At 49.1% G+C, this 26,854-nt stretch overlaps 2 protein-coding genes across 6 annotated transcripts in view; one reads left to right on the forward strand and one right to left on the reverse strand.

Annotated features, from left to right (window-relative positions):
- The window catches only part of disp1 (dispatched homolog 1 (Drosophila)), a 105,582-nt gene extending 95,868 nt beyond the window's left edge, over positions 1–9,714 (reverse strand). Inside the window, exons 1-2 of one of the 3 annotated variants that reach the window (XM_070545594.1) lie at positions 9,615–9,714; positions 9,057–9,320 (exon numbers count right to left, since the gene is read on the reverse strand). The gene's annotated coding sequence lies outside the window, so the exon portion shown is untranslated. Of the gene's footprint in view, positions 1–9,056; positions 9,562–9,614 lie in introns of those variants that run through there. The other 2 variants (XM_054748538.2, XM_054748544.2) reach the window with 2 other exon arrangements.
- A 2,984-nt stretch (positions 9,715–12,698) lies between these two features.
- hmbox1b (homeobox containing 1 b) lies at positions 12,699–25,377 on the forward strand. 3 transcript variants are annotated; one of them, XM_054748548.2, is made up of 10 exons: positions 12,699–12,874; positions 14,400–15,062; positions 18,027–18,112; positions 19,170–19,280; positions 23,111–23,264; positions 23,446–23,528; positions 23,744–23,839; positions 24,756–24,850; positions 24,917–25,000; positions 25,141–25,377. In XM_054748548.2, the coding sequence occupies exons 2-10, from the start codon at positions 14,404–14,406 to the stop codon at positions 25,282–25,284; spliced, it is 1,512 nt and encodes a 503-aa protein (XP_054604523.2). In that variant the 5' UTR covers positions 12,699–12,874; positions 14,400–14,403; the 3' UTR covers positions 25,285–25,377. The 3 variants fall into 3 exon arrangements, with proteins under 3 accessions (XP_054604523.2, XP_054604526.2, XP_054604525.2); XM_054748551.2 differs by having other exon boundaries at positions 24,759–24,850; XM_054748550.2 differs by having other exon boundaries at positions 12,745–12,874; positions 14,403–15,062.
- Positions 25,378–26,854: the final 1,477 nt, after the last annotated feature.

The following is a 26,854-nucleotide window of genomic DNA, read 5'->3' on the forward strand; positions in this document are numbered from 1 at the left end:
GTATGTACTATATGGGAGTGTGAGCACGCAGGTGCGTTGGTATAACTTTATCATCCTGGCATGGTTAGTAGTAAGCATGCTTCTCATCAACCTTGATGCCCTCAGAGGAAACTACCGAACTGAGAAAGTAAAATATCAGGAATTCAGTGGGTCAGTAAACAAAAACCCAGCTGTTAACTAAAGAAAATACCATAAAGGTGAGGTATAGCAACTTGAAAACGCCTTTCAAGCATTTCGAAAAATATATATATTTTAAGGTCCAGCCCCCTTTTATCATGCTTGGAGTTCACATCGGAAAAAACGTGTGTTGAGTGCAAAAGAACCAAACAAGTTGCAGAGGTCATAAACGCGGTTGGGACAGACGAGAGGTTCCTGTCAGAAATAAATAAAAGGTTGAATCTGATCAATCGTGGAGTAACAAGGTATCGTCCACATTTTACATTTAAGGAGTCGTTCTGTTTGGAGTTTGTTTTATTTGAAAATGAGAGTGCAGCCTCTTCTTGCTGTCATTCAGTCAGGTTACCTTGGCAACGCGTGTGTGATAGGGAGCCTAAGTCTACTTCCGCATCGCGGGTCCCCGGAAGAACGAAAAAATGAACGTCAACAGGGCAAAAAACTCTATTTTCTAATCCGCTTTGCCTCACGCCCTGGATCACACATGTTGTACTGCAATTTCAATGAAAAGTAATGATGGTGTTTCGACCACGCCAGTCACGTACTTTCAGATTTATTAGCTTGTAAAAGTTCGTAATTAGCATGGCTACACACCAGAGATCGGCACGTGGCATATGTGACGTCACCACATAATCTCCTCTCCCCTAGCGTAGCTGCTACTCACCACATGACCAGATTCATGGTGGTTCTGTCCTCCTGTGGGAAGTTTGCTGAATTTACTGCCCTTTTCCCTCAGTTTTCTCCGTGTCTGGTACGATGACGTCACTTTCGTGAAGCGCATTTGTAGTCCTGGACTTATTTTCACACAAAACCTAAAATAGTGTTTCCACCCGTTCAAAAATCAGCGCGTTCTTGGTATCAAAATGTGTCTTTAAAGTTCACGGGCATCATGTGTGAAATCCAAGGCACAAAACAAGCGGAATTAGAAAATAGCGTTTTTAGCCCCGTTGACTTGCGTTCATTTTTTCGTTCTTCCGGGGACCGATGGTGCGGAAGTAGGTGGGCGTGGCTTAGGCTCCCTATTGTGGAGATTTTGTAGTCATGAGGGGTGGGACTAGCCAGCTCGAAAATAACAATCAGAAAAAAGGCGGAAATGCCGACTGTACTGCACGTTGCTGTAGTTTTTAGCTGTAGTCAAAAATGGCTTCTGGAAACGGCGCAAACGTGTTTCTGTAGAAGAAAGGCTTTTAGCGCTGCTGCTTCTTGTTGTGGTTTTAAAGACATGTTCGAGTCATTCAGAACAATGGAAGAAACTGAGCGTTATGGTGTGTGACGTACGCTGCTCAGCGCTGATTGGCTCGGTTAGAATTCGAAAGGGGTGGGGTTATTTGAATAGAAGAGTTCCCAGACACATAATTCCCATAAGGAAGCATGGGGCTGGCAGGTCAGGATAGAGATAGTGAGGAAAAAGTGGCTTTGAAAAACATCCGGCCAGTCTGCCTCGGAGATGCAGGGAAAACTGTGCCTTGTTGTTATTTAATCCATTTGAAAGCCATGTTTACCTTCAGTTTTACTCCTTGCTATTTTGGAGTTGACCAAGAACATGTTTTTATAAAGCACCTCTCTAGATGAAAATCACGAGCTTCACAAGCACATTCAAGTATCTTTCCAGAGTTTTCCCCATTCAGAAATGATGTATGGTTTTTCAGAAATCCGTAAAAGTGATTATCTTATCATGTACTGTGAAATTATGTAAGTAATACGTCTTTTTTTGTTAAGCACGCCCCCTGCCCCGCAGAGCTCCGTGCTATAGGAAACTGAGCGCTGACCAGAACTAACCAGTAGCGTTAGACTACCGCTTACCTGCTTCAAATCTAAGGAGCACCTTGGCTGATGCAGAGTTGATGAACTTTTCACAGACAAGCCTTTAAGATATAAATAAACACAACACGACATGAGAATAATACTTGTAAAACAATGTGTTTTATCTGTATGTCGGCTACAGAAACGCATTAATAAACTAGAAACGTGAAGTCGCCATCTTAAAAAAACGGTTCCAGAGATAGTTATCGTCCATTTATCATTATCAAAGTGAAATCCTCAATATATCGTGATACTGATTTTAGGCCCTATCGCCCAGCCCTGGGTCACGGGTGTGTTAACACCAATGATGTGACACGGCTGTTTTCCCACCCAAATATTTATTTACTGGGTGAAATGTTTGGTGGATGAGGAACCCGCATGGACGACTGAGACCTTCGGTACTGTGGTTCCCCCGTTCTACCACTAGTTGCTGTCCGTACACATGGTCAGAGCTGTTCTTATATTTAGGAACATTTCTACACACAAATACAAACTGGTAAATACCACACAACGTTCCTACTCACACAGTATGCACAGTAAACGTGATAAATGAGGGCCCCGGTGTTTGTACGGGACTCTACACACAAGAACGTGACGTCTAAACTCCACTCAGTACTTCACATCTTTTGTCCAGAAACACTTCTACAAGACAGGCGTGTGATCTGACAGGAAAGTATCAGAGTATAAAACTGGACAAGTGTTTTAAAAGTGCCATTGTTCTGGCGTTGATGCAGAGGAGAAGAAACACCAGTTTTCCATCTGTAACCATTGAGGGACACTTTTCCATCCATGCTGCCTCTTTGTGCTCGTACAGGCACTCCGAGCTGCATCACTGGTCTCCACGGTGTCAGGGGGTTCAAAAGGCTCCGGCACTAAATGTAGACATCGAGTAACACTAAAGGTTTTATAACAACAGCCAACTGGAAACAGATCTTTTATGGGAAGAAAAGCTCTAATGTCTTCAAATGTCAAACGAGAGATTTGACGAATGACTCTGTGGGCACAAAAAGACAAAATGTCCTTTACTTGAAAGTCTCGTCTCCATCCTGTCCATGTTCAGGTTGTGGGACTGTACTGGTTCTCAGATGATTTCACTCACTGTTCACACGACTAAACCATCGCACATCACCCCCTCACCCTCTGAAACAGGCAAACAAATGGAGACGAGGTGGAAACACACCGGTTGTTAATATCGGCCCAGTTTTATTTATCGAACCGATTACGCTCAGTTAAAATATGACCAACATCGGCCGATACCGATATTGATGCCGATATATTGTCCATCCCTAACAAAACAATCAGAAATGTGAACAGGGACACCCGGGTCTCAGCCGAGGTGAGTGCTGCTCTCTGACTCGTCTGTAACTTGGACGTTTTGGTTTCATTTGTGAGAAATATTAGTCGCTGCAGAGAGACGAGCAGCAGTGAAAACGGTGTTAAACTATTGATTTCCACACACGCCCTAATGACTGTTATTAGGGAGCATCCCGGGACTCGGCAGATGACTGAAAACATGCCCACAGTCAGAATGAAGGTATGAATTAGTGACCAGCTGGTCCTGAGTGGAAACGTCCCACGACTGGACTCAGAGATGCAGATTTTTCTAACTTTTGCACACGAGGGATTAGACGGCGTTCAGAACGAGTTCATGTAGTAAATGGAATGACTCAGCAGCATATATTCCAGTAAAATAGCATTTATTATCCACAGAACACGAACATCAAATCAAATCTGAGCTTCCATCTGTGGTTAATATTCTCTCTAACTCAAACGAGCCCAGCAGAACTCGCTGAGGAGAACGGGCCAGCGTTCAAAGACGTTCCCATGTTTCTGATCCGTCTCTGGGGCTGGTCCACCTGAACCACATTAATACTTTTCCCCTTTTTCCATGCCCGTTATTCCCCCTATAGGAAAACTCTGGAAGCTACTGCTGGTTAGCGAAGCTCAGGCTGTCATATATTACAGTGATCCACTCTGACAACTCTATCCACCACAACCTCCACCTCGCTGCCCCTTTGTGTGTGTGTGTGTGTGGGGGGGGGGGCAAATAGTGGCACTAATACGCAACACCTGCTGCTTTTCAGGATCTATCAGTACACCTAATATACCAGCAGTGGCAGCTGTGGTGCCGATATGGAAAACCTCTGTTTAGGTGATCTGAAACAAGGGGGCGTCTTCTGGTCTCCGAGTCCAACAGTGCCGAGTCCAGAACCCATAATGTCTCACATGTGGTTTTTGAGGAGCACCAGAGTCTGTCAATTTCTTTAATCTTAATCCCAGGAAAGGGAGAAAAAAGAGACAATCAGCCTGCCTGCTTTCCATTCCAGGGCTCATAAATCTGCTGAGACAGGAGCCGATGTAATGGACGACCTGACAGGATCCATACTTCTGCCTGCCGGGGCTCCAACCCGCCTGCTGTCACCCTAACCCACGCCAGACCCATCTGGGTCAGCACTCCGCTTCAGGTTCAGGCGGCAGACCACGGAAGACTCGGAGCTCTAAGGAAAACCACAAGCAGTCCATCAGGAACCACGTACCAGCTCTAGTACATTTTACTTTGGTACTTTTGTGAGACGGAAAACGGGATCAGATTCACCACAAACTAACAACACACACACACACACACACACACACACACACACACACACACACACACACACACACACACACACACACACACACACAACTCTACTAACAGTTACAAAGTTTGGCAGTTCACATTTTAAAGCCACTGCAAACACTTGTTTACATCAGCAGGCGGCAGCGTTGGTGATTAATACCTACGAGGTGAAATTATGAGACCCTACAATCAATATAAACTGGCTGTACTTGTAGAGCGCCTTCTAGCAATCTGCATCCCCCCAAGGCACTTTACAACACAATCAGACACTCATCCATACACACACACACATTCACAAGCTGGTGGTGATGAGCTACATGGTAGCCACAGCGCCCTGAGGCACACTGACAGAGGCAAAGCTGCCAAACAGGCGCCACCGGTCCCTCCAACCACCACCAGCAGGCAAGGTGAGCTAGGTGTCTTGCTCAAGGACACAACGACAGTGACAGACTGAGCAGGACTCGATCCCACAACCCTCCAATAAGAGACAGGCACTTATTCTACCACCATCGTATACCAATAAAATCATTAAATATTTTACATCAGACTTATTTAGGATAAGCATCAAAGACGTATATTTTTAGTGCCAAGATCAATCTAATGAACAGAGAACTCTTCTACGGGAGCCCAGAGGTCCAAACCTGAAGTGCATAAACAGAACATGTGTGCAAGAAGTCACATAACTGAGCATTTGGGAGTCTTACTGGGTATAATGGAGGTGCTTTAGTAGACACATCATGTGCTACCACAGGGTTTTGCCCTCGATCTGCCAACTTTACTTACATTATTTAAGTGTCACAAAGTCATTTAAATAATAGTTGTATGTCTGTTACATTGCTTTGTGGTTGTGACATAAAAAACAAGCTTTAGTTTTGGTGTAACAACAATCATGGAGACTGGGTGAGCCGCTAAGCTAGCGCTGTGCTTCTACTTCAATTTAGCCTCGGAGCAATCACAAAAACAACTAAATGATCAACAAAACAACTCTTGTTATATCAAATCATTCATCACATTCTGCTTTGCAAGCATTGCTTTTGTCTTTCGCTCCAAAGGACGACTCGACACAAGTCACACCTACTGGTTTACCATTTTTATGTCAATCGTCTCCAAGTCGTCTCAAACTGTTGCAGATCTGTGATTTTTAGCCAACGTTCAGTTTCACTTCTGTTACCGATACAGACTTGTACATTTCTGAAGAGTACTCCGCCGGTTCCCTCGTGCCAAATCAGAACCTTTGAAATCAGATTCCTGGGTCGTATTTCATCCTTCAGTCCCATACAACTCTCAATCCCAAAGCCTGACAGGCCTGATAGTGAGTGGCTTTGTCCCCCTTTAGGTGCAGGACGCCTCACACTCCTGAGTTTTCCGTGCATCCGTCCAGCCAACCTGTCAGCGCCGGGCCACACAAATCCGAGCTTTGTAGCGGTTTCTAGTCTCCACAAAGACAGACAGAGATTCGTCATGCTGGTGCCACAGGGGTCCGTGAGATCCGCCACCGTCCCCGTCCTTCTGCTCCACATCAAAGGCGGCAGAGCATCCGTTTGAGTTATAGCCAGCAAGTGTGCAGTCCTGCTACTGGTGGCACCCAGAACCCAACACGATTAACCCCTGTGCCACCCCGATGAGGCAAAGCAGAGATCCAGCTCACCGCGAGGCCGGATAAATGACTAAACCAGCAAGGAGACATGAGTGACCTGAGCAGAGGCCAGCGGTGGTGTCAGGCTGGCTGACAGCTCTACTCCTCCTCTGATCCAACACAGCTGAACACCAAGAATGTTCTAGCGAGCATGCTGATGTCCCCAGAAACGCAGCTGGGTGGTCCTTTACTGCAGTGACTGAACGACACCCGGATCATCGTTTCCCAAACCTTCCAGCATCCCCTCTTTCCTCTACCTCACTGGTCACGGATCCACCCTGCCTTCAGGCTGCTGGTGGTGTAACGGTGGAGGTGGGGAGGTGTTCATGTCCCACGTTAGAACCCTCAGTCCCGCCTGAGCCCGGTTTAACCCCACAGCCTACCCGAGCATTCTGCTGACCATGTCCATACTTTCATGGACCCATCTGCTGATGCTACGTCCAGCAGGATCATGCACCGTGTCACAAAGCTCAGATCATCTCTAACTGGTTTCTAGAACATGACCGTGAGTTCACTGGACTCCAACAGCCTCCACAGTCACCAGGTCCAGTCCAGAACCTTTGGTATGTGGTGGAACAGGAGGCCTCCTCGTGGATGGACCAGAACCTCTCAGGACCAGATTATTGGATCTAAGACATGAAAATGAATACAGCTCTGAAGGCAAAAGGGTCCGACCTGATAGTGGGCCGGGGAGTGCACGAGCACGGTGAGCTAAAGGAATACACCGAGACAGAAAACAGCAGTTCGCTTCACGGATGCTGGCAAACTTGACAGGAAAGAACGGTCGTCGGAGCAAACGGGCCCGGAGCTGCTGAAACGCAGCGATTCCAGCATCGAGGCTGATTTGGAACCAGAACCAAAGGCCCACCAAGATAGCGCCATGAGGAACGTGTGCCCAGATGTAGACAAGGGCCAAAATGAGACAGCAAGCAGCTGTTCCAGACAGCTGTCCAGGCCAGTTGTTCAGAGAAGGCCAGGGTGAGGAATGTAGGGGGGGGGGGGGGGGTATGAGACAGATCTGGTTCTCTTCAAGATAACAAGATAACGTTTGCTTCCAAAGCACGAGTCCACTTTGAAGACTCTCTTTTGCATTTCACTAAATAACTGAAGCACAAAGTCAGAGAAAGGTTGACTGATTACTGCAGTAAAGCGTCCTCCTCATCAGCTGAGAGGTAGCAAGCGTCTCCGTAGGACGGCTTCCAGCCAATCAGCAACCAGTCATGTTCACATGGTTGCTTTTCTAAACAGATCAGATCAGCATGTCCTGCTGGACCAACTCGACCAAGTGTGGAGGGGAATAAGAAGAACAGCAGTGACCCCTAGTGGCTTCTTCTGAGACATGCAAGCATCCGGAGGTGGAGAAACAGAAAAGCCGCTTCAGGCCGCTTTTAAACTCAGAGACAAAACAAGGGACAAGCTCTGTTTACTCACAGTAAAGTGTTTTTATCTCTGATGGTACGGATGAGTCTGCCTGGCTGCTTCCAACCAACAACTTGTTTTTATTTAAAAAGAAAAATGAACATTTTTGCTAAAATCTTTACAATAAAGAACTGAACTGTGCCTGAAACTCCAACAGCATCTCTGTAAAAACATACACTGAGACAACGGGTCTTCTTTTAATCGTAGAAGTAGTGTGAAGAGACCCAAGATGGAAAACGGTCGCCATGGTAACATCACATCCAGGTCTCTCACTCACTAACAGTCACCCTAACGAGACGCGGACCAAAAGGTAAGCTCTGGACGGAACGGCCGCTGTGTGAAAACTAACAGTAGCATCTGTGAGAGTTCCCGGTGGTCACACTCAAGGGTTGTTGCTTTTCCAGTGATGACGGAGAAATGTGGCGAGTAAAAAAGGCCTTAAGCTTGAATGATGAGTAACGCTGAAGTCTACTGGGGCGTGAACTCTGCAGTCTCAGGGGATTTGAGAGAAAACCATCAGTCCTGCAGAAACGAGAGACTCGGCAGGTGGAAGAAGAGAACACGGTATCAGGTATACTACGTATTTGTACTAAAACAATGTGGACGTAAGAGGAGTGTGACATCATCAACCAGGTGTTCAGCATCCAATGGAAAACTCCCAAAACATTAAACACCAGTAAAGACTTTAAAACACCAGTTCAGTCCACCTAAAGTCCAACTTTCTGTCATCTTTTCTACTCTGGTCTACCTGAGCCTTAAGTGGGCGGGGCTTTCCCACCTGGATGACCACCATCTCTTTTTCCTGTTTGTTGGTGCTTTGTCCACTTTCTTTCTGCGTTACATGACGTAACAATACCCCAAATCACAGCGCACCTGCTTGACCAACAGCCTTTCAGGTGTAGTTAGCGTGGTTTTTCATAGCTAAAGGGCACAAAAAGGACAATAAATGTGACAGATTTGTAAACAGGGAGGATGCACGGGCACCATGTCATCAAAACAAACTGAATAACTTCATGTGGTACTGAGCGCTGCTCTCGGTCTGCTGGATTACACTAAAACAAACACTTTCCTGGGATTAAACCCACAGCTTGTCTCGGTTCCTTTTCCCATTTCCTCTGAAACTCTGATGTGTTCACCAGTACCTGCCTCACCAGGACAGCTTCGGCCTGGACTCAATCACCGCTGACCCGGTCCGGTCACAAGCCCTGAACACACCTCATACTCGGACCCAGTCTCTCACCACCCGAGCGGTCCTTTTGACTCGGAACATTCGTGTGTTTGACCCAGAAACCAGCCCAGCGAACCGAGGCTAAGTTAATGTTAGCATGGTGCTAGCAGCCAGCTAGCCTGGCTGACCCAAACAAACAGCTGGCTAACTCGTTTAGCGCCCGAGCTCATACTCACACAGGCGGCAGGACTCCCGCAGGAAACTCCGGGACAGTGCTCCTAGTTTTAGACCCAGGCTGGGTGCTTCCAGTATCCCATCCTCGGAGACATGCTGGTGGGCAGCTGGGCGCTGGAGGGATCCAGGGGAGACAACCAGAGGCTGGGGGAGCTAGCAGCCACACACACAGCCTTCTCCTGTCCCACTGAGGGCACGGGCTCCAACAGGGACTGTTAGCACCCACACCTGGTTTTAACTGCTGTGTTCTTTTCCTGTGTGCTCACCTGGGTAGATACATATACTCCATTACATTACTACAGCTGAGTGTTTGTCCAGCAGGTTATTTACAGTTAGCTCAACTAGCTTAGCTGATGAGGATGAGGAGGATCATGCCCATAAAAACAAACATTGTTTGAAAAAATGAGGGCAACATGGAAATTTTTAGATTAAAGTGTATTTTTAAAAATTAACACACTCCTTCAATAAGGATAGCAAATGGACAAAGCAAAAATAAGAAAAGAGTTAGCCCTGTCAGTAGTTTTCTTTTTGTTGGTTTGCTTGTGTGTCGTCACATCTACCTGCCAACGATCACCTGTGTAAATACAAAACACATGAAAAGCTTTCCAACGCCACCCCACGGTTCAGAACATGTCTCAAATACTTTATCTGACTGTGATGCGATGTGGGGCGGGGCATGCAGCCCCGGTGTGCAGCTGGACTGACCCAGGTGCAGCGATGACGACACGGTGTAGTGATGGGAATTCCGGCTCTTTTAAGAGAGCCGGTTCTTTTGGCTCAGCTCACCAAAAAGAGCCGGCTCTTTCGGCTCCCTAGTGGCTCCTCAGATTTTCTGTTGCGTAGAGTCCATTTATAACCAAAATAATGCTAAACTATATGTAAAATAATTTACTAATGTAAAAAATGCTATATTTCAAATATTTATCATTTATTTGGATTTATTTTTCTGGAACACTAAGAAACTCTCAACTTTCCGGCTGCTGTCGCTCGTTTTCTCACCGTCTTCGTCACTCTCTCCTCCCTCACCTTTTTCCTCCTCTTCCCTCTCGTCTCCCTTCGCCCGCATGTGCTCTGCTGTGTGTCTGAGTCTGATCCTCCCTCTTCCCCGTCCCTACGGCTCTGTGTGTGGACAGTCTGGACACGCAGTTACACATGTTGGCCTGTAGCTTTCACCAAAGCAAGAGGGGAGGGGACGGCTCCCATCGTGCACTTCTAAGAGCCGGCTCTTAGAGCCAGTTCGTTCGCGACTGACACATCACTATGGCAGAGGGAGTGACTGTTTCGAGCTGCTGGACGCGGTACTCGGGCGATGGGGGGAGGCGTCGACCGCAGCTGGATGGGGCTCCGTTGATTTTTCCTGTCTCCTGTTCATTTTCTCTCTCCCTTTCCTTGCATTTTTTGTCACAAATTTTATTTTTTTCTCATTTTAATCATATGTTTAGTAATTTTTAGAAAAAAAATTATATTTAATTTTGTTGTTTTTATGACGCACCTTATCACTTTTGTCTTGAGAGATAGAGAAGATTGTTTTCTTTCTTTTATATATATATATATATATATATATATATATATATATATATATATATATATATATAAATTAAATAAAGAAATCTTTATTTGTCAGGTTCCTGCTCGAGGTATGAAAGAAACTGGGGTACCTTTGGTCAACCAAGTTACAAAATAAGGGTTTGATCTTCCAGTGCCCACTCTTTTGTCAGCTATAGAGTTTTGCCAGCTGTTTATTGGTAACTAGGAATAATGTTGGTGATGTTGGTGACTACAGTTATTTATCTGCTAGGTCTGTCAGGATGTCCCCAAATCAGCTTTTCTTAACTCTGCTAGGGCTTCATCTTTGGGTTTTCAGCAGCTGTTTTCATTTTTATTGTGATTCAAACATTTGTTGAGTTGCTGCGTGTGCTTTAGGGTATGTAAATGTATTGTTATTCTGCATTGGGACTCCTGTTTTTAGTGTTTTCTGTTCTTGTATCTATGTTTTTGTGGTGTTTTTCTAATAGAAAAACATGTTTAAGTTTTAATAAATTCATTTTGCTTCCTTTTAGGTTGGACCAAAATCAGCACAGATGTACAAAATGCACCAATAGATTGTTTAACAGAGACAGAGGCAGGACCCTCAACAGTGCTGGTGTTTACCAGCTGTCACACGGGGGCAGCAGGACTGCCTGCATGGAACATTTCTCATTTGGTAAAACGTGTATGAAAGATGTGGCTTTCTATGCACATGTAGTAAATATGTAATGACTGCAGCAGCACACCTTCAACCAACTCAGGTGTTTCCAACCGAATCAGGGGGCAGATTTAAATGCTGCTGTAAAATACTGTATTTTCAGGACTTTGTCTTCGACAGGTTATTTCTGTTGTTCCTTTGATGGTAAGTTCTTACATCGTTCTGACTAACAGAGCCTCACAGTGGAATAAACTCACCTGCAGGCTACAGCGAATGATATGATGCAGGTTTTATTACAAAAGCTCTGCAAAGGCAAAGCAGGTGCAGGCTGAAAGCTAGTAGGAACAGCACAGCAGAAATGCTCAGCTTACCTGAAGTGCCCTCTGTTTTTCAGTCAACACCTGGGCGGGTTGCTTTGCCTTAATTAGGCTTTCTAAAAATCTCCTTTTGCATCTGAACAGCTGAGTAGACAACCTGCTTCTTGCTCATCTGCAAACAAAATCTAAAATCTGCATATAATCCGGTCACGGTTGCTTTTTTGTGAAAAACGACTTGAGGCTTGGTGAACCTTCTGGGGTGAAGAGGAAGGCTCTCATGACCAGCACGTTCTGAACAGAAGACCAAGCAGCTTGCAGTTCTTCTGACTACAGTCACAGAAACCTAAGGTCCACGGGGATGTAGACAGCCTCCCTGGACAGGTATGCAAGAGGAGACAACCCCAGGAAAGCATCCCAGGGTCTATACATCACTTTCTCATCACACCACGTTTGGAATGACGATGAGCATCATGGAGGAAGACTCGGGAGGGATCTACTGACTGAAACACAAAATGTAACCAGTAATTTTCTAAAGTGCTTGCTGACAAGCCCCAGAGCTTCTGAGAGAATGTCCTGTGGGCAGATGAGACAAAAGTGGAGCTTTTTAGCCAATTCCATCAGCTCTACGGTCACAAATGAAGCATCAAAGAGAATCGAACACTGCACCTGATGTTGTTTCCATCATTGTTGAAACACAAAAGTTGGATTATCTAACAGATGCGTGTGTGTGTGTGTGTTTTGCTGGTTCTGTCCTGCTGTTTGGCTTTAATGATATTTAATAATTATACAGTTATGAATTAGAGGTAAGCATATTTACATCCTGAGTAGATGTAATGCTCGGACTGACGTGAGCAGCAGAACTCTAACATTAGAGTTTAAGTGAGGGACTTGGTCCTTTACAGAAGCCGTCTGTTCCCGCTGCCGGTCCGGCCCGGTCCGGCCCGGCCCAGCCCGCTGAGGCCGGATAAAAACTACACCCCGTTTCTGTAACAGCTGTAGATCCATCGGCTCCCTGTCGCTCTCGTTGCTGGGATTTGTAGTCTTTGTGTCGAAGAGCGCCGCCGCGTGTCGGGGGCTTCGGTGGGAGTGAAACTACAGTTCCCTCTGAGCTGCTCGGAGGTGTTAGTTGTCAGTATGGCTGTTGTCAGACAGACAAAGCAGAGAGGCAAATAATTCGCCTCTGATTAGAAATCCTTGGAAGAGGGTCGCGCGGGGCACCGCCATCAGATTCGCGTCGTTGCTCGGCTGCGGCAGACCGCGCAGCTGCTCTCCGCTCTAGTTTTAAAGTTAGATGGTTACGTGGACGTCTGGAGCCGAGGTAAGTCACGTAGTTATCTCCATCCAACACTCAGAGTCATGTTATTAATATCAACCCCTCGTTAGCCAGCGGCGGCGGCGGCTAACGGCGGCTAGTGCCCGCGGTATGCTAATCACTCCGCAGCCTCGCGCAGACCCACGCATCCCGGGTCAGGTAGCGAACGGGAAGCTAGCGGACCGATGGCTGGATGAATTCAGTAACGGAACCGGTGAGAGTGATTGGACACGGTTCGGTGCCAGGTCGGGTCGCTGTCAGACCTGTAGTTCGTTCGCTAATGTTAGCTGTTTTTGGGCAAAGGGCGTGAAAGCTGGCATCCCCCGAGCCACGGATCTCTGATCTCAGATCAGTCAGCAAAACAAAAACACCCGGAGGCACCGTCTGCTGTTGGACCGGGACAGCTCCCAGAACAGCGCAGGTTCGTTAGATTAGATCTTCTCAGATTGATGCTACACCTCTTTAAACCAGTGGGAGGAAGTTTGTAATGGCGAACTAGACGATGTTTTTATCAGAACAGAACCAAATCCAACAGAAATATAACTCTAGCGTTCACCTCGCAGCTTCAGCTTCTGGTGTCTGGAAGGCTGCACGTGCTCCTCAGGGTCACATCTGTTCAGGCTCCCAGATGTGGAAAACATCAGCAGACCTGCCCCAGTGTCAACCCAAACACAACCAGCCACATCAAAGGGTTCTCCACCCGTTTAAGGTCAAAGGTCAGACAGTTTTCTCCTGGACTCTGGTAGAAAGCAGACCATCACACTGCCACCACCGTGCTTTGCTGCTGGTGTGTTCATGAAGAGTTAATTAACTCTCTGTGTTGGGCAGTAATAGAGCCTGGGTGTGGCGGCTGGAGATGAAGCGGTCCACTTAAATCATGATTTAACAGTAGAGTCAGGTTAAAACTCCATCAGGTGATCGTTCTCCCAGCTCTGCCTCAGAGGAACTTTAATGGCCTCCATCTTTTCTGCCCTTCGCCTGTTCTAGAGTGACACACGTGTAGCAAAGCCTTGCTCGTTTCAACACAGCAGGCACACAGGATGCCGCAGTCTGAATCCAGCAGCATTGATTTTGAGCCCAGCAAATAGCTCATGAAACACATGCAGCGTGGGTGGCGTGCGGAGCGGGGATTACAGCGCCGCTCTTAAAGAACAGACACTCAGAGTGTTCAGATAGCATCAGCTGTCAAGGTGACTCTGGCACTCTGCGCGTGTTGCCTGCTGCTTCCCAAAAATAGCAGATATTTTATTGCCCTGCCCCTCCCTCTCTTTTCTTTCCCTCCCTCTCGTCTTCCTTCTCTTATCTGCTGCCTCTTATTTTCTTCATGTTTTCCACCTTTATTCTTCCAACTCTGTTCTCTTCCATCATTCCTGCTCATCCTGCTTAATCCCTTCATTTCTGCCTCATCCGTCTGTGACTTTTCCTACGGTTGCTTCCTGTTTTCCTGAACACCCTCCTCCGCTGCATTTCCTCTCTCCGTTTTTCTTCTTTCTCTTCTCTTTCGTAACTCGTGTGTTGTTTCACCCGACAGCAGGATGTCTGACTTCAGCGAGGAGCCGCGCTTCACCATCGAGCAGATTGATCTGCTGCAGCGGCTGCGGCGCACCGGCATGACCAAGCAGGAGATCCTGCATGCGCTCGACACTCTGGACCGGCTGGACCGGGAGCACGGCGACAAGTTTGGCCGCCGCACCTCTTCTTCCTCCTCCTCCTCCTCCTACCTAGTAGGCGGGGCAAACAGCTGCACCAACAACTCTGCCTCCAACACAACCGCCACGTTCAACAATAACACCGCTGCCTCGGCAACCACCACCTCTTCTGCATCGTGTAACGGTAGCAACAGCGGCGAAGGCGGCACCGCGGATCAGTCCGTTGCCGCCGCCGCCTCTTCCACGGCCTCTAAAATCTCTACAGCCACGCAAACTCAGTTTAGTACTGGAGGGGGACTTTCTCCGTCTCCCAGCTATGACACCTCCCCCCCTCCAGGGCCGCCGCCGCCCTCCGCCATCCTGCCGTCACCGGTGTCTCTGGTGGCGCTGTCTCAGAACGGCCGTGACAGCCTGGCTGCCACGCCCAACGGGAAGCTGTCCCCTCCTCGGTATCCGGTGAACAGCGCCGCAGCGTCCCGAGCGTTCGGGTTTGAAGCTGCAGAAGAAGACCTGGACATCGACGATAAGGTGGAGGAGCTGATGAGGTGAGCTGAAAGTGTTGATGACTCTCCTCTTGCTGTTTCTGTCTCCTCCAGTGAGGAACAAGTATTTGAACACCTGAGAACGTCAGTAGTAATATTTGCTACAGAAGCCTTTGTGTGCAGCTGCAGAGATCAAACGCTTCCTGTAGTTCTTGACCAGGTTTGCACTTGCTGCAGCAGGGATTTTGGCCCACTCTCCTCTAGATCTGTCAGGTTCTGGGGCTGGTGCTGAGCAACACGGAGTTTCAGCTCCCTCCAAAGAGTTTCGATTGGATCTAGGTCTGGAGACTGGCTAGGCCACTCCAGAACCGTGATGTGCTTCTGACGGAGCCGCTCCTTGGTTATCCTGGCTGTGTGCGTCGGGTCACTGTCATGCTGGAAGGCCCAGCCACGACCCATCCCTGACTGAGGGAAGGAGGTGGTTGCTCAAAATGTCACAGCACACGGCCCCATTCATCCTCTCCTTGATACAGTGCAGTCGTCCTGTCCCCTTCCCAGAAAGCACCCCCAAAGCATGATGTTTCCACCCCCATGCTGGTTGATCTGGATGCTTTTCCTTTGGAAGTCTCCCTCCCCAAAGGTGAACTTATGTTTAGGTCCAATGTCGAGTCTTCCGGCTCAGAAGATCCAGAGCAGTTAGTGCTGCAGCTGGCCTGGAGAGGCACCAGCTGGGGGCGTTAACGGACCTAGTGATGCTCATGAACCCAGCTCTAGCTGCTCGATGCGGGTTCTGACCCGCTTCACCTACAGGGTGGTTATGGAGGATTCTGACCTACAAGCTGTTGGTGTGGTGGGGCCAGCCTCCAACACCTGGAACCAGTGGCTTTGGTGCTGGAACCAGAACTCTCAGGGGTGGAAACAAAAAGAGCAGTTCCTGCGCTGGTTCTGGTGGAAACCCGCTAACATCGCAGCTAGCTCTGGCTGCCGTTTGGTCGTGGGTTGGTTTGGAAGCAGATCCGAGCTGGTTCAGGTGATCAGCTGTTTCCTTTAGTGGACCTGACCTGGTGCTAGTGACGTTAGGGTCACTCCTTCACTGGTAACGACGTTCTCACGGACAAAGACCCAACGCAGCCCTCAGAACAGAGCTTCCTGGGTCTGCAGTGGTCCTGGTGTACCGATGAGGGGTGACCCGAACAAGTCAGAAGACTGTCTGTGGTTCAAGCGACCCGTTCAGTGGTACTCCTAACCACGCATGTTTGGATCTGAAGAGACGGTTGGGTCGGCTTTGGTGTTGCAGTCTAAAGAGAGCCATCCTCTGGTTCTGCTGCAGTAAATGACCAGCATGACGGGCTCAGACCCAAACACAAGTGGGTGCTGGATCCACCTCGGACGGACTCACCCTAACCCTAACCCTAACCCTGCCAGCTTCAGGCCTGAAGTTGTGGATGGTTGAGGAGCTCCCGGTGACTGCACACACCATGGCGCCTGATGAAGGCTTTGGCTCTTCTACAGTGTGAAGGTGCTGCAGCTGCAGGTCCTGTAAGGTCACGCGTTACATCCTGACCGCGGCGTGTGTCCTCTGAGACAGTTTAACGAGCCCGAGCGGCGCTAATCAAACATTACTGAACAGTTGGAGCACAAAGTCACGATCTTTAACGTCCCACCTTCACAGCGAGTCAAGCGTGAAGTAGGTCGCTTTGTTCCTGCAGCTTTGGGTCACGCCTGCCTCCTGCGGCTGGACTTGTTCAGGTTTCCTCTGTCCTGTCGTGACCTTTGACCTTTCACCTGCTAACAGTCTGAGCGGGACCTTGTCCCGTGCTGTGAAGCCCATCAGCACTTAGACGCTTTCTACTTGTGAAGAGTTTTCTCTGTAGATGATCTACAGATGTTTGGGAATGACTTTTGACCTTTGACTCCTCTGAGGTCGTTGCTGATGCCTGTCCCCTTGTGAGAACACGCGCGCGTGTGTGCTCCCGACCAAAACATCACACGAGAGTGGAGCTATCCGACTCATCGGTGGGGGGTGCTGGAAGATCCTCCCGTCATCCCAGAGCTCCTCCTCACCTGCTCCATGTGGGATCACACCTCGTGTTCCGACAGCTCGGGGTTAATAACCGCCTCGCCGCGGCACCATTCCCAACAGGGGGGGGTTAACGCATCAACAATGCCACCGTGCCCTTCCCATTCCTCGCTCTATGTAGTGCACACTTCCTGCTCTGCGGGGGTTCAGCCCCCCCCCCCTCCGCACAGCAGCTTGGGCTACATTGATTTGCTGGCGTCGATACGAGCAGCTCTAGTTTTAGCCCCGCCCCTAGAGGCGGGGGGTTGTATTGATGCTGGATGTGAAGCGTCGTGACGCTTTCTCATAATGCCAACAAAGCGCTCAGGACTTTCAAGTGTGTTCCATCATGGCGGCGTGGGTCTGAGTCCTGTCTGACTGGTGGGGGTCGGGGTGGGGGGGGGCTTTCCTGTGGGAGGAATCAACTTCCTGCTCTTCATTATAGATGAAACACACCAAACAGAGAACGCACTCCTAAGTGTGTGTGTGTGTGTGTGTGTGTGTGTGTATCAGGGAGGGGACTGGGCTCGGTGCCAGGGAGCTGGGTGGGTACGCTGTAACTGCTTCTCCTCATTCCTGCAAGTCTCTGCATGTTTTTATTCTCCGTGCTCGCTCTGAAGACGGAGAGAAACTTGTCCCCCGGAGACATTTAGAAAATGCACATGAGTCGATTGTGGCGGTGCGTACGGCGCCGCCGTGGGGAACCGCGGCGCCGACCACGGAGAGCCGAGAAAAGACGAGAACACGATGGTGAAGCGGTCTGATGCGGCCCAAAGCATTTCACACCCGAACACGACGAGCAGATCAGCTGTTTCTGACTGTGTGTGTGTGTGTGTGTGTGTGTGTGTGTGTGTGTGTGTGTGTGTGTGTGTGTGTGTGTGTGTGTGTGTGTGTGTGTGTGTGTGTGTGTGTGTGTGTGTGTGTGTGTGTGTGTGTGTGTGTGTGTGTGTGTGTGTGTGTGTGTGCAGAAGGGACAGCAGTCTGGTGAAAGAAGAGATCAAAGCTTTCTTGGGGAACAGGAGGATTTCTCAGGCTGTGGTGGCACAAGTGACTGGTTAGTATCTGCTGATCTTCGTGTGTGTGTGTGTGTGTGTGTGTGTGTGTGTGTGTGGCTAATCTGTTAACCCTGTTACTTAGTTACCTCTCTTACTGATCTCCCTCATCGTTCTCTACTCTCACTGCTGTAAAAAGGACAAAGTTCCACTGAGCTAAAGACACGAGTGGAGGAGGACAGGGTGTCTCCTCGCTCGTGTCTCCTGTCCTGTGAGACCGACTGGAGCTGCTGGTTAGGGTTAGGGTCAGGGTAGGTGCCTCTGGTTGATCTGCTGTTGGAGCTGCAGACTCAGCCTTTAGTCGCAGCCTGCAGAGGTTTGGGTTTGGGATGTTGATGTTCTCCTGCTTTATCTGATCACAAACATGTTCTGGTCGTGGTCCCGTTGGGACACCCAACCCAAGTTGCAACCTTGGAAGGATTTAGAGAAGTCTTTCTTCTTCATTCTTCCATCCAGGACCACAGCATGATGCTGCCACCACCATGCTGGACAGTTAGTTTGGTGTTCTTGGGTCTAACAGCCTCACCTGGACTCCTGCTAACAGATTTCTCGTCATCATAGCCAAACAACTCGATCATTGTCCCAGCTGACCCTGAAAAGTTTCTCCAGAAGACACCTGTCTTGTCCGTGTGGACAGTTTCAGTGCGTCTCCTCTGTCTCCACCCTCACAGTCCATAGAGAGGTAAACCTGGTTTGGACAGGTCCCGAGTTTACGGTTGGTTGGTACTCAGCATCCTGACCAGTAACAGGAAGCTAACCAGGCTTGTTGAGTTACCTTCAGCACCACCTGAGGATGAGCTTTAGAGCCCAGTTCCCGTTTTAAAGGATCTTATGTTGTGTGCTTACTCCAGCCTGGATGAAGGAAGGCTTTGGAGCAACCATTCCCAGATTAGTGCTGAAGGTTCTGGACACTTAACACCCAGATGTGGAGGGACGACTCACACACCCGGTGGCTGCCCAACAGTGTGTGTGTGTGCGTGCGAGTGTGCGTGTGTGTGTGTGTGTGTGTCCCTGTCCCGGTGCAGAGCTGTGATAATTCCGTGTCTGGCTGCTTCCCAGGCATCAGTCAGAGCAGGATCTCCCACTGGCTGCTGCAGCACGGCTCCGACCTGAGCGAGCAGAAGAAGAGAGCCTTCTACCGCTGGTACATCCTGGAGAAAACCACCCCAGGTAACGTGGCTCCTCACACCTGGTGCTGACCCTGTCTCCAGGTACCGGTACTGCACAAGCCCGGTCTCTGGTTAAAACCTCAGTGAGACCTGACCAACAGGTCGGCTACGCTCACTCGGCTCTGCGAGGAGCTCCACCAGCCTGACGGGTTGGTTTGGTTCTGTCTTTGGTCCCAACAGCGTCCTGCTGCGACAGCTCTACCCTGTCAGGCTAGGTGTTTCATCTTGAACCTCCTGGGACCCAGACTTGTCCTTGGTGTGGTTTAAAAGAGTAAACATATCTAGCTATTACAGATTAGTCCGCTTAACTAATGGAAACCAAATTACAAACATTAAAGACAAGAAAAATGTCGTCATATGTCCTAAAAAGGAAAGACAACAAAACAAGGAGCCAGAGGTCGTGTTCCAGATGAGGCAGTCCTGCACAGATTAGATCAGCGGTGATCGGCGAGCTGTGCATGCCGGTTAGATTTGTCTAGACTTAACGCAGACTTGCTCTGACGTCATGCCTACGTAGGCAACGATAACCTCGTGAGAGCAAGGCGGTGCAGTTGCTCTCCCTCGGCTGCAAAACCTACAGGAAAAGCCTGGCTCTCACCTGATCTAAGATCTGATTGGTTCACATGTTGATCCAAACATCCGGTGGTAGAACATGACATGTTAGCTGGTCACACGTATTCTGTAAATCATGTAACGCTGATGATGACAACTATATAGGCCATGTGTGATTTGTCACGTTTCCCATGAGCACACTAACCATCTACAGCTGCTAACCTTTACTTGTTACAGCCATGTCTCCATATACACGTGTGTAACATACGTGATGTCCACAAGCACTTCTGCTAACCCTAACCCGCGAGCTACATGTCGAGAAATCTGTCCGACTTCAGTGTCGGCGTTCAGCCACGCCCCCGCTGCGCCCGTCTGCTCTCATCTGTTTCCCAGGCGAGGCGCTGCTCAACTCAAACGCGGCCAGAGTCCACGAATGTGGACACGGGGCCCTAGTGGGTTAGCGTAACGGTGTGTAGAGTCCCTGGTGATGTGTCACACACCTGGATCATTAAGAGTGAGCAGTGTTTTTGTGTTCGTGTAAAACCTGACCAACGGAGAGCCACGAGGGTCAAAAACCCCCAGACTCCTCACTGGCAACGAGTGAAGCGGTATATGTGGAAAACAACGTTGATGAATGGTTTGTTACAAAGCAGTAATGCTTTTTGTCCTCACGGGCTCACGTAGAAGGAAACACGGCGTGGCCCAGACACTCGGGGTGTTTCTCAATGTCGAGGAGCCTCGCCTTGATGCCTTGGTCCTGCCCCGGTTGCCTAGGAGATAAGTCATCAGGAACCGCCAAGGCGTGTTCCAGTGTTCTACCGAGGCGTCGGTTCTCTGTTCGTTAGCCGTTTAGCTAGCTAAGCAAGGACACAGGCGAGTTGCCTTGTTGTCACATAAGTGAAGTCTGATCCGTTTCCTTAGACCAAGGAAGGACAGAGTCCTCGTAACCAAGGCAGGCGAGGCGAGGCTCCTTGGCCTTGAGGAACACCCTTTGACCCGCTCTCGTGTGTTTAGACCCAATTATTAAAGAGCAAGTCACCTCCTACCAGAGTCTAACTCCACTCCCACTTCATGTTTGAAAAATGCAACACATGCTGTTGCCTGGCAGACCGAGAGGGCGGAGCCGCTAACAAATACACACACACAGGCTCAAAACAGCACTGTGACATCATAATGTACCAGTTTACATCATAGCATATCTCTTAGCCAATAGCGGTGGCAGATTTGAATTCAAATGCAGTGCAGAGTTTTTACCTGACAACGGCACAACGCTGACAGTTTCAGGCAGAAAATTTAAATTTGAACTAAGATGCACTGAAGTGCCAAATTATTGACGACACGTGTCTGCAGCACGATTAGACACTCGTTTATCTAGTTTATCAGCAAAAAAAAGTTGATTTGGGGGTGACTTGCTCTTTAACTAGGGTTAGGGTTAGCCTACGGTGGTTCTGAAGGTCCAAACTCGTGTTCTCATGCTGCATCAGCGCCTTGTGGAGCCCGGCCAACACCGTCAGCTCCACAAACCTCTCCTAGCTATTTCTGGAGCCCGGCTCGGCACAAACAGCTGCTGTTCTGATGGCACCGGTTCTGTGATCCAGTTGGACCCGATCACAGAGCAGCAGGTTTTCTGTCTGAGCCGAGAGGTCAGAGTTCAGATCAGACCGTCGGTGTGGTTTTAGTATCTGCTGCAGCTCGCTGTCACCGGTGACGGGAACAACGCCGTTTAAAATAACCGCGTCACCAGAAACACATTTCTGTCAGTAACGAGCAAAATAATTAATTACGTCTTCTTTTATCAAAACATCGTTTCTGTTACTGATCAGGAAATGCGTGCGTTAAGCAGCGCGGTGTGTTGAAGCGGTCGTCAGCTGATCAGGAGCTAAAGAGGCAGATGTTTTCATCCAAGAGCATCACGGCCGTGAAGAACGAGGAAGACGTGATGAATATCTACGGCTGCAAGGGTGGATCTGCAGCCGTGCCCTTCTTAGCGTGACAGCGGGACGTCCCGAAGGTCCGCTCACCTGTTCACCGCTCAGACGTCCTGATCTTCTACCTTCCTAGATCATCCAGCTGTAACCTGTTCCTGATCATGTCTTTAGTCCCGCTGTAACACTGATGCATCAGTCTCAGACGTCATGGAGCTCAGGTGTTATCAGAACTACCTGTGTGTGTTCACCACCCAGCTTCAGCTCTTCTGTGGTTGGGTCTGACCCACGTTAGTAAATGTAAGTCCTCCATCAGGCTTGTGCCTCTTCTAGTGTCATTTTAAAGGTTTTATTTATTTATTTAACCGTTACTAGATTAGCAGCAACAGAAATGCTGCTAAAAACACACAATTATGTCAAGCTGGATAAATTAAAATAATGTACAAAATTACATTTATTTCTGTAATTTAACTAGACTGAGAGACCATTTAAAGGCTCGGGAACCTTTACAGGTGTTTCTATTTGCAATTTTAAATTTTAGCCTATTGGGTTTTTGTTAAATATCACACAGTGACCTTTTAATAGTCTAGATTAGTGTAATGTTCCTGTTAGTAGTTCCTCCTGTTAAGTGCTTATTTGTTTAACTTATTCAGGTTTATAAAAAACATTTGGACATACATTTTATTATGTTCCAGTCATTTATATTTCACTATTGTAGTACTTTATAGTAAATTAAGTAAGTTTAATTCAGAGGGGAATCCATTTTCTAGCATTCTTTAAAGAAAAAACTAACTAAGTAGTTATTTTTCTTGGTAATTAGTTACTTTTATAATTTCGTAACTCAGTAACTGAGTTACTTTTTTGACAAAGTAATTAGTAACTATAACTAATTACTTTTTAAAAGTTACTTTCCCAACACTGGCTCACACACACACACACACACACACACACACACACACACACACACACACACACACACACACACACACACACACACACAGACACACACACACACACACACTTACACAGAGACACACACACACACACACTTACACAGAGACACACACACACACACACACACACACACACACACACACACACACACACAGACACACACACACACACACACTTACACAGAGACACACACACACACACACTTACACAGACACACACACACACACACACACACACACACACACACACACACACTTACACAGAGACACACACACACACTTACACAGAGACACACACACACACACACACATACACACTTACACAGAGACACACACACACACACACACACACACACACACACACACTGGGTTAGCAGTGATGCACAGTTCTGCTGCTGCAGGTGCGACTCTGAACATGCGTCCGGCTCCGCTGCCTCTGGAGGAGATGGAGTGGAGGCAAACCCCGCCGCCCCTCAGCACGGCTCCCGGAACCTTCCGGCTGCGGCGCGGGAGCCGCTTCACGTGGAGGAAGGAGTGTCTGGCTGTGATGGAGAGGTGAGCATCGAGAGCGGAGAGCGTTAACAGGAAACGAGGTTCTTATTTCCTGGAGGAGCGCCGGCGGCTGGAACTCTGAGGAAATCAGATTCCTGATACGAGTCCGGCGTTCCCGCAGCAGCCACGCCCGGCCTGGCCGTGTGTTGTGAAGGGAATTTAATCTGACTGTTGTTATTTTTAGCTACTTTAATGACAACCAGTACCCAGATGAGGCCAAAAGGGAGGAGATAGCAAACGCCTGCAACGCCGTTATCCAGAAACCAGGTACGGCTCACGGTGGGACCGCCTCCAGTCACACAAGTATGACCTCATTCCTGCTCTTCTGTTGGAGCGGTGACATCACTGTGATGTCGTTTAGATCTGCTTGTACTGCTGATAACAGCTCTGCGATGAGCTGGATCAGATCCATCTGTAAATCTCTGCGGGAGAAGCGAGCTTCACGACCCAGCAGAGCGTTTGACCCCGTTTGTTCTCTCTAGGGAAGAAGCTGTCGGACCTGGAGCGGGTCACCTCTCTGAAGGTCTACAACTGGTTTGCTAACCGGCGCAAAGAGATCAAGAGACGGGCCAACATTGGTAATGAATGCTCCTTCTTCTACTAGTCCTAGCGTTCAGTTCATGGCCTCCATGTTTCTGCTGGAGGAGAAGCTAGGGCACCACTGGGTCAGCAGCAGAGGTCCACTCAGGAGAACGGGGGTTAGCTAGGTGACAGGAGGAAAACGTGGAAACTCCCAGAAGTCTGAAAGACAATCTGTCCAGAGTCCAGGAGATGAGACCTGGAGCTCTGTGGAGCTGCTGCTGGTTGGTGCAGAGCTAACGACCTCTATCTTGGTTCTTGGGGCGAATCCTGGAAGACTCCAGGTTTTTACCCAGATTTCTAAATTACAACCTGAGAAAATGATGTTTAGTAAGTTTAGACTGTTGATCCTGACGCGTCCGACCAGGGAACCTGCGTTTGTTCACCTAGAGAAGAAAACCGTTAGCCTGGCAAGCCAGACTAAATAAATGTATTATTAGTCTGGCCATGCTCCACTGACGGCTCTCGGTTGTGGGGCGGGTTCTACCGTTGTCTTTCAAATGATCTCCACATTCCACTGGACAATGAATGTGACATACTCTCTGTTGCATCATCCCACCCACCAGGCATATAGAGTGCCCTGATTGGCCGACAAAGCAGATAAAGCTCTGTGATTTGTTCACTAAGCAGATAGAGCACCACCATTATGAACCAATCACAGCTCTTTATGTGTTTGAAACCCCTCTAGAGAGCTGTGATTGGCTAGCCAGAGTCCTGGTAGGAGCTGCTGAGGTTCCAATGGAGCGTGCCTAGACCAAACTTTGCAAAGCAAGAATTTGGTCTAGTTCACTAGGCTAGAAAACCGTCTCAGCTTCAGTCTTTGATCTAAAGTGGCCCACACACCTGGTTGGTTTTTATCACCGACGTTGGTCTTCCGTTCGCTCCACGTCTAATAATCCTTCCTCTTCCTCCAAGAAGCCACAATCCTGGAAAGTCATGGGATTGACGTCCAGAGTCCGGGGGCACACTCCAACAGCGATGACATCGACGGGAACGACTTCTCAGAGCAGGTAGGTTGGGTTTCTGGGTCACCTGTTGTTGTTTCCCGCCAGCCTGACTAACCCCGCCCCCTTTAGGCCTGTGACCTGCCGTACTTTGACAAGAGACCTCTGAGCCGACCGTTTGGCCTTTACCGCCTGGAGCCCACCTCACCCACACAGGTAAAACACTCGCCTTACACAAAACCATGAGCCGACATGAGGCTCCCACTAGGAGGTGCTGAAGTCTGATTGGCTGAGAGGAACGAGGGGGCGGTGCCAGCTCCTGGCGTTGTGACGTAGCAGTTGTTGTTTCCTGTCAGGATGACGGCGCCGCTCACAGCGAGCACCAGGACCCCATCTCTCTGGCTGTGGAGATGGCTGCAGTCAACCACACCATCCTGGCCCTGTCCAGGACCGGGGGGGTCCCCAACGACATCAAGACCGAGTCCCTGGAGGACGAATGAACTGGAGCAGGATGCAGCCGGGGACAGAGGAGACGACGGTGGATTTAAAAAAGAGACCAAAATAATCCTACTTAGTAAAGCTGCCCCCCCCCCCCCCCCATACCCATGTAAGCAGTAACTACCCCCCCACCCCGGCCTTCTTACTCTGCATACTGACGCAGCTGGAGTCCCTGTGGCTCGGTGGTCCTCCCACCAGCAGGGGGCTCCTGACTCACAGGATACCTCCTCCCTCCTCATCTGAGCCGATCCTCAGCCTCTCACCTCCACCTCAGTAAAGACGTGTAAATATGATCTATATGGTTCTCAGTCGACTCAGCTCATGGTGGGCTACCTACCTACTGACCTCCACCCTCAACCTCACCTCCTCACAGTGCAATTCATCTGAGACGCTGCCTCCTCCTCGTCAGCAGGAACGATACGGGCCCACAGAAGAGTCAGCTGTTCGCCCCCTGCAGTGGTCAGTCCTCAGCCGTCTCCTTCGGTTTCTCCACAAACAAAACAAGCTAACTTTATTTTTGCTTTCAGGTTTAAGGAGGTTTTATTGACTCATTTTTAACAGAAATTCCTAAACGCACAAACGGGAAACTGCACAGATGAAGGTGTTTGAACTTCAGTTTCCAGCCCAAATCTCCAGAATCAGTCATTTAGTTTTAACACGAAGCTTCCAGAGACGTTGGTCTGTGAGGATCAGAACTCTGAGCTATTTGACGTCAACGCCAAAGGAAGAGCCGAAACCGAGCTGAGAACGGTCCAAAGTGAATCCAGAGCAGGCAGCTCTTTAGTTTCCCATTGTCCCTGAAGTCTGCAGACCTGACGCTGCAGGTGACCTGCTGCTGCAGGTGGCCTGACGCTGCAGTGACCTGCCGCTGCAGGTGACCTGGTGCTGCATGTGGCCTGACGCTGCAGGTGACCCTGGTGCTGCAGGTGACCTGGTGCTGCATGTGTGATGATGCAGGTAACCTGGCACTGCAGGCCTGACCCTTCAGGCGGCCTCATGCTGCAGGTGACCTGCTGCTGCAGGTGGCCTGACGCTGCAGGTGACCTGGTGCTGCAGGTGTGATGATGCAGATAACCTGGCACTGCAGGCCTGACCCTTCAGGCGGCCTCATGCTGCAGGTGATCTGCTGCTGCAGGTGACCTGCTGCTGCAGGTGGCCTGACACTGCACTGACCTGCTGCTGCAGGTGACCTGGCGCTGCAGGTGACCTGGTGCTGCATGTGGCCTGACGCTGCAGGTGACCCTGGTGCTGCAGGTAACCTGGCACTGCAGGCCTGACCCTTCAGGCGGCCTCATGCTGCAGGTGGCCTGACGCTGCAGGTGACCTGGTGCTGCAGGTGTGATGATGCAGATAACCTGGCACTGCAGGCCTGACCCTTCAGGTGGTCTGATGCTGCAGGCTTGATGCTGCAGCTGGCCTGACGCTACAGCAGTGACAGTATCAGCAGGCACACATCACGATCTGATACTCTGGAACTATTTACTACTTCTGTGACGCTGCCTCTTTATAATAATCAAAGCAAAGTGCTTTTTCTATATATATAGATGAATATATACGAGTATAAATATGAAG

The sequence above is a fragment of the Nothobranchius furzeri genome, chromosome 2 (genome assembly GCF_043380555.1).
Source record: "Nothobranchius furzeri strain GRZ-AD chromosome 2, NfurGRZ-RIMD1, whole genome shotgun sequence".
Classification (NCBI taxonomy): domain Eukaryota; kingdom Metazoa; phylum Chordata; class Actinopteri; order Cyprinodontiformes; family Nothobranchiidae; genus Nothobranchius; species Nothobranchius furzeri.

Coding starts and splice junctions, on each gene's coding strand:
- hmbox1b (XM_054748548.2), top strand. CDS start 14,404: ATGTCTGACTTCAGCGAGGAGCCGCGCTTCACCATCGAGCAGATTGAT. Junction 19,281..23,110: donor CCTGGAGAAAACCACCCCAG/GTAACGTGGCTC, acceptor CTGCTGCTGCAG/GTGCGACTCTGAACATGCGT. Junction 23,840..24,755: donor CAAGAGACGGGCCAACATTG/GTAATGAATGCT, acceptor TCTTCCTCCAAG/AAGCCACAATCCTGGAAAGT.